General features: G+C 48.4%; 1 protein-coding gene across 1 annotated transcript; it reads right to left on the reverse strand.

Annotated features, from left to right (window-relative positions):
* Positions 1–3,302: 3,302 nt before the first annotated feature.
* On the reverse strand, positions 3,303–5,968 carry LOC119269785 (transcription factor JUNGBRUNNEN 1-like). The gene has a single exon (XM_037551709.1). The coding sequence runs from the start codon at positions 5,853–5,855 to the stop codon at positions 4,764–4,766; it is 1,092 nt and encodes a 363-aa protein (XP_037407606.1). The 5' UTR covers positions 5,856–5,968; the 3' UTR covers positions 3,303–4,763.
* Between the last annotated feature and the right edge of the window lie 301 nt (positions 5,969–6,269).

The following is a 6,269-nucleotide window of genomic DNA, read 5'->3' on the forward strand; positions in this document are numbered from 1 at the left end:
GGCTGGAGCGGCCGTACCGCTGGCTGGAGCGGCCGTACCATTGTCCTGGCGGTAGTACCGCCCCCTCTCAGCGGTAGTACCGCCCTGTGTGGGGCTGGTTGATGGGGGGCAACGGGATTGTTGCCCCCACTATAAAAGGGAGTCCCCTTCTTCCTTCTCACCTACCTCTTCCTCCCCCAAGCTCCATTTATTGCTCAAGCTCCATTAAATACTCCAAGCTTCATTTTCGCCCGATCTATCTCTCTATCCAATCAAACTTGTTGATTTGCTCGAGAGTGGTTGAGAAGGCTCCGATCTACACTTCCACCAAGGGATTTTTGATTCCCCCACTCATCCCTAGCGGATCTTGTTACTCTTGGGTGTTTGAGCACCCTAGACGGTTGAGGTCACCTCGGAGCCATATTCCATTGTGGTGAAGCTTCGTGGTCTTGTTGGGAGCCTCTGATTAAGTTGTGGAGATTGCCCCAACCTTGTTTGTAAAGGTTCGGTCGCCGCCTTCAAGGGCACCAATAGTGGAATCACAACATCTCGCATTGTGTGAGGGCGTGAGGAGAATACGGTGGCCCTAGTGGCTTCTTGGGGAGCATTGTGCCTCCACACCGCTCCAACGGAGACGTACTTCCCCTCAAAAGGAAGGAACTTCGGTAACACATCCTCGTCTTCACCAGATCCACTCTTGGTTATCTCTTACCTTTACTTGTGCAAGCTCTTTAGTGTTTCTACCCTTGCTTGCTTGTATGCTTGTTGTTATTGCATCATATAGGTTGCTCACCTAGTTGCACATCTAGACAACCTACTTTGATGCAAAGTTTAATTTGGTTAAGAAAAGCTAAAAATTGGTAGTTGCCTATTCACCTCCCCTCTAGTCAACCATATCGACCCTTTCAATGCTCATGCCTCTCCTCACCATTGTGGACTACAAATTCTGGTTCAATGCTATCATGTGTGTGCATGACCTGGACTGGCTCTGGTTGTGGCTTCACTGGACTAGGGAAAAGTACTCTAGATGTATCTATCTGATACACAAGTGGCTCACCTGTTTCAGACAAAGGAACCTGGTCTTCATACATAGTGCCTCTGTTCAAATCAGCTGGTGTTGGAGCATCACTTCTCATTACTGTAATATTAACTACAGTTTCTCCTTTATTAGCTAGCTCATCCAGCATCTCCTCCACCTTGTCATCATCTGTTAACTCTACCATTCCTGACACCCCAACACCTGGATCTCTGACATAATACATATAATCTCTACAAGAATAGCCTTCTAATTCTACAAGTGCAACTAGATTCCAAAAAGTTATGTCTGACAGGCTTATATTTCTTTCCAAGTTATCTCTGTCAAAGAAATGAAATCTGACTTCCCAGACTTCATCATCCAAACTACAAACAAAATTATAGTAAAATATTCAGTACAAAGCTACTTTAAATGTTATATTCAAAGTTTAGTTAAAAGATTATTCAGTTAACAGATAAGTTAACACTTCAGTAAAATTACAGTAAAATGTTCAGTTACAAGTTCAGTTAAATGCCAAAAAATTAACACTTCAGACAAATGTTAAGTTAACAGATAAGTTAACACTTCAGTAAGATGTTCAATTAACAAATGTTTATTTACTAATTCAACTAAAACAGTAAATGTAACACTTCAATTAACTAAATATTCAGACAAATGAGTAAACTTAACACTTCAGTTTGCTGAATATTCAGACAAATGTTCAATTAACATATAATTTAACACTTCAGTAAAATGTTCAATTAACTAGTGTTCAGTTACTAATTCAACTAAAACAGTAAACTTAACACTTCAATGACCTAAATATTCAGACAAATGTTCATTTAAATATTCAAACAATATTTCAGTTAACCCTACAACCCTAACGCAGGAACAGCAACCCTAGAACACTAACCCTAGAACCCAACTAGACGAACACCAGCCCTAGAACCCTAACCCTAGAACCCTAACCATACAACCCTAAACCTAGAAGCCTAACCCTAGAAACCTAAACTACAAACCCAATCGGGGAAAAAGGGAGAACGCAGATGCATTACTTACCAGACGCCGCCGAACGAGGATGCCCAGTTTTGGCTGCCCATCGGATCTTCCTTCACAGCTCGGGCGAACGCGGCCGCCGCCGCACATTCAACTGATGGGTTTGCCGCCAGCAGTTGGGGAGGAAGCGGCGGCTGAGATGGATTTGAGCTACCACATAACTCCGGCGGATCTCCATCAGCGCCGCACCTAGCATCAGCAGCGCCTCCGTCGCGGGATTTCGCCGTCGCCATGAGTGGGAGCACGAAGGAGGGAGAGAGAGTGCGGGCGAGATTTGTGAGAGAGCTGGTGCGGTCAGGCGAGCCGACCGCGTCGGTTTGACCAGGTAGTGAGTAACGGCGTCGTCCGCCTCGCCGTTACGCCACGTCACCTATTTTGGGTCCCACCTGTCGGAAACGCCCTCAGAGGCTGCAAATCAAGCAATCAGTGCTTTTTGCAAAAAGTTTACCGAATGCGCGGTGTCTTTTGCAAATGATTAGAGACCAGGTTGTTTTCTGCAGAAGAAGCCCCAAATGTGGTGTTTTTTGCACGGGACTGCCCAGTTCACAAGCTGGGCCGGCATTTCCCATTTCCCTCTTTCTGGGCGGCACTATATCTAGGCCGGCAGATGGCCTGGGCTTTCTGTGGGCCTACACCCATCCGTGCATTGGACCCAGGACGCCGTTCCCTCAAAAAAAAAAAAGATGACCCGGGACGCCGCTGCACACAGTACACTGCCTCTGCCTGTATCGTTGGAGCTCTGTGTTTTGGTTTCAAGAGAATCTAAATGGTTGATAAAACACGGGACGAGCAACATATGGCCGTCGCTACTCCAACTTCACCTAGAATTCCAGCTAGCTGCATTCTGAACTAGGATACCATTCATAAGTCGGCCTGCAGCGTTCAGTAGCTCCACTTCCGCAGACCCCGGTAAGCAAATCTCTAAACCTGTTTCTAGCCTTAACAGAGATTTTGCAGAATTAACAAAGCTTGTGGAGAACAGCAGGACACGGCATACATTCAACGATTCAGTGGCACTGCTAAATTCTGAAAAGGGGGAAAAAGGTTGAGCTGACATTATCTACTGCAGAAATTAAGAACCACATTGCACACAAGATAGCATCGAACTTAACAGTGTACATAACATGTCCTAATTAAGATAGGAAATGGTAATTCCATCACAGAAGATACACCCAAGAGTCAAAAGTAATTAATAACTGCCATCAGATCAGAAGATACAAAATTTGGCATGATATATTGCTCCCAAAACAATTTGTAACATAACACTTAATTGAGTAAGAATTTACAGCCCAAAATTGGCTAATCCTGTGGTAACGTACGCATGCTGAGGTCTTTTCATTTGATATGATAGTTCAATCCCACTTGTCTTTTACAGCTACATCAGGATCAAAATTGTAGCATCATACATAATTGCAATCCTAGGTCTAAGAATTTACAGCCCAATCTTCTGAACCAACTGCAACTTGCTTGCATCACTAATCCCTCTATGATTCCTGAGGTTTTCATCACAGGGCCCCCAACCCAATCCTCTGGGCCCATGTGTATCCATGTCGGCAGGAGCTCAACTGAAGCACCATTTCTTCTTCAGAGAAGAAATCGAACATGTCCCACATTCGTGTCAGCAGTTCGAGCCGAGGTGAAGAAGAATTTTATTGAAAGTATCTGTCGTTCCAGCAGCAAAAGGAAAACACCTGTCAAGCAAAACTGTGTAATCATCTGAATCTAAAAAACAACAACTTAGGAAAGGGAACTGCATATTGTGTCAGAAAGTTTTATGTGCAATTGTACTACAGATTCTGTAAGATCGTTGTGGAGTAACGCCCAGAAATCCAACAATGAACAATACCTGTATCCTCCAAACAAGATATGATGTATGTTAAAGTGTCAGGCAAAAAACTACTGAATGTACAAGACCCATCTAGAAAACACCAGCCACAAATTGTGTCAGGATTTTTATTTTGTAAGCAAAACACATATTTAAGTTCTGAGCACACGTAAAATACCAAGCACATCTTCAGTTCACTACAGCAATCGAGCTACAAATTTTGACCATTCTGCAGTAATGCCCAGAAATCCAACAACAAAGAAGTTACAAAAGTCCGGCTGCATTCAGAAAAAATAGATGAACATTCACAGTAGTTCCACAGACCCCGGTAAGAAAATCTAAACCTATTTCTAGCCTATAACAAAGATATTGCAGAATTAACAAAGCTTATGGAGAACAACAGGACACGGCATGTATTCAACAATTCAGTAGCAGTGCTAAATTCAGAAAAAGGGGAAACGAGGTTCAGCTGACATTATCTACTGCAGAAATTAAGATCCACATTGCACATCAGAAGATAGCATCAAACTTAACAGTGGAGGATTGGGTACATATCACGTCCTAGTTAAGATACCAAACAGTAATTCCATCACAGAAGACACAACCAAGAGTCAAAAGTAACTCGTAACTACCATCGGGTGAGAAGCTACAAAATTTGGCATGATATATTGCTCCCAAAACTGAGCCATGATGCCGTAGAGTATATGATATAGAGTAAAATGCTTATGGTTTGCTTTTAGCAAACAAAGTAAGCGTAACAGTAAAGGTTGTGACTAGTTTAACTAAGTGACTTAGCCGAAGTGGTATGATGAGATCTTGAATGACTGAAGCAGTAGAGAGGCCGGAGGTGAACATCTTCAGAGATGGCCGTTGTATGCAAGAACTCTGTTAAGCGCACTGACTTCCATGGCAGGATCCCAGCAGGGCCGGTGCCACTGCCGTCATTGAGCAGGGCAAGGGCGCAGATAGCTCTTCCCAGGACCAGTTCATCTCTGGGTCCGCAAGAATCTTCGCCAAGAAGTCGTCTTCCAGTTCCACCACGGGATTTGGCGCGGAAGGAGGGGGCGAAGGGACGGGCGACGGCAGATTTGATGGAGGGGGCAACGACGGAAACAGGAGCTGCCGTCTGGCTGCGGGTGATTCGTCCATGGGGGCCTTGCTCTTCTTGGGCGCAGACGCGTGCAGAGATGGCGGGGAAAGACGAGGGCCGTCGTCCGGCGTCTTCCTCTTGCGCGCGGACACCGAGTTCTTGGAGGCGAACTTGAGGAACCGCGGGCTCTGGTAGATCTTGCAGAGGCAAAGAACCGGCCTCGGCTCGCCGCCGTCTTCTTGGCCGACGCTGAATTCCATCATGAGCCCCTCCGGCGGCTTCTTGTCTTCCTTGGGACTGGGCGTGTAGGTGAACTTCTCCAAGCGCCCGACGGCGTGGCCCTCGGCGCCGACGACGTCATTCCCTCGCTCTTGTTTCCACGTGCCTTTGCCTCCTCCGACGATCCGGCACTTGCGGACGTCCTGGGCGCTCCTGGGCTTCACGAGGCTGAAGAAGTACCAGTTCTTGCTCTCGCCTTGAGCCCTCGCCGGGCCTGGCAGGCGGCCGGAGACGAGGGAGGCCGGATCTGTGGCGTATACGTCTGCCTCGTGGAAGAACTGCTTGGTGGCGTCCGGGAGGGGCTGGCCGGAGATTCTTGGGCGGAGGTAGAAGGAGACGAGCTCGCTGTCGGTCGGGCAGAAGGAAAAGCCGGGCGCGGGCTCGGGAGGAGGCGGCGGCGACGCGATGGGCGGAGGCGAGGTGGGTGACGCGCGAGGGGTCAGGAGGGAGGCGGCGGCGACGTCATGGGCTAGGGTTTGCGGCGGCGGCGGGTGGTACGGAGAGACGCGGCGGCCGGCTCCCCCCCATTCGAACGACGGGTACGGGAAGCAGGCGAGCTCGCCCTCGCTTGAGTAGAAGGAGGAAGAGCCGGGGAGCGGCGGCGACGCCATGGGCGGGCTAGGATTTGAGGCGAGGAGGGGAGGAGGAGGGGGGCGCGCCGGAGGCAGGGAGAGGCGTCGGCGGCGGATCCAAATTTATGGACGCGCGAGCTGTGTTGGGGGTTGGGGTCGGGGACTTGGCGCGTTTCCTCTGGCGGCCCTCCCCAACTTTTCAACCCAACGGCGGTAACCGGATTTGAAGCGAAATGTTTCCATTCCTTTTTGAGTTAGCCTTGAAGCGAACTTGGAAGGCCAGGTGCGCACGATTGTTGCTAGTCGGATTGAGCTTGGGACAATTTCCATTGTTGGAATGGGGGAAGGGGGGGTCGGTGTTGCGATGAAGCTTTTGCCGTGCCGCGGCATGCTGCAGTGGGAGCATCGTCGGGGCCGTCGGTGCTGCCATGGAGTGCTGCGATGTAGCTCGCC

This window comes from Triticum dicoccoides, chromosome 3A (genome assembly GCF_002162155.2).
Source record: "Triticum dicoccoides isolate Atlit2015 ecotype Zavitan chromosome 3A, WEW_v2.0, whole genome shotgun sequence".
Lineage (NCBI taxonomy): Eukaryota > Viridiplantae > Streptophyta > Magnoliopsida > Poales > Poaceae > Triticum > Triticum dicoccoides.

Bases quoted from the DNA above. Each gene is read 5' to 3' on its own strand.
- LOC119269785 (XM_037551709.1), bottom strand. From the start codon at position 5,855: ATGGCGTCGCCGCCGCTCCCCGGCTCTTCCTCCTTCTACTCAAGCGAG.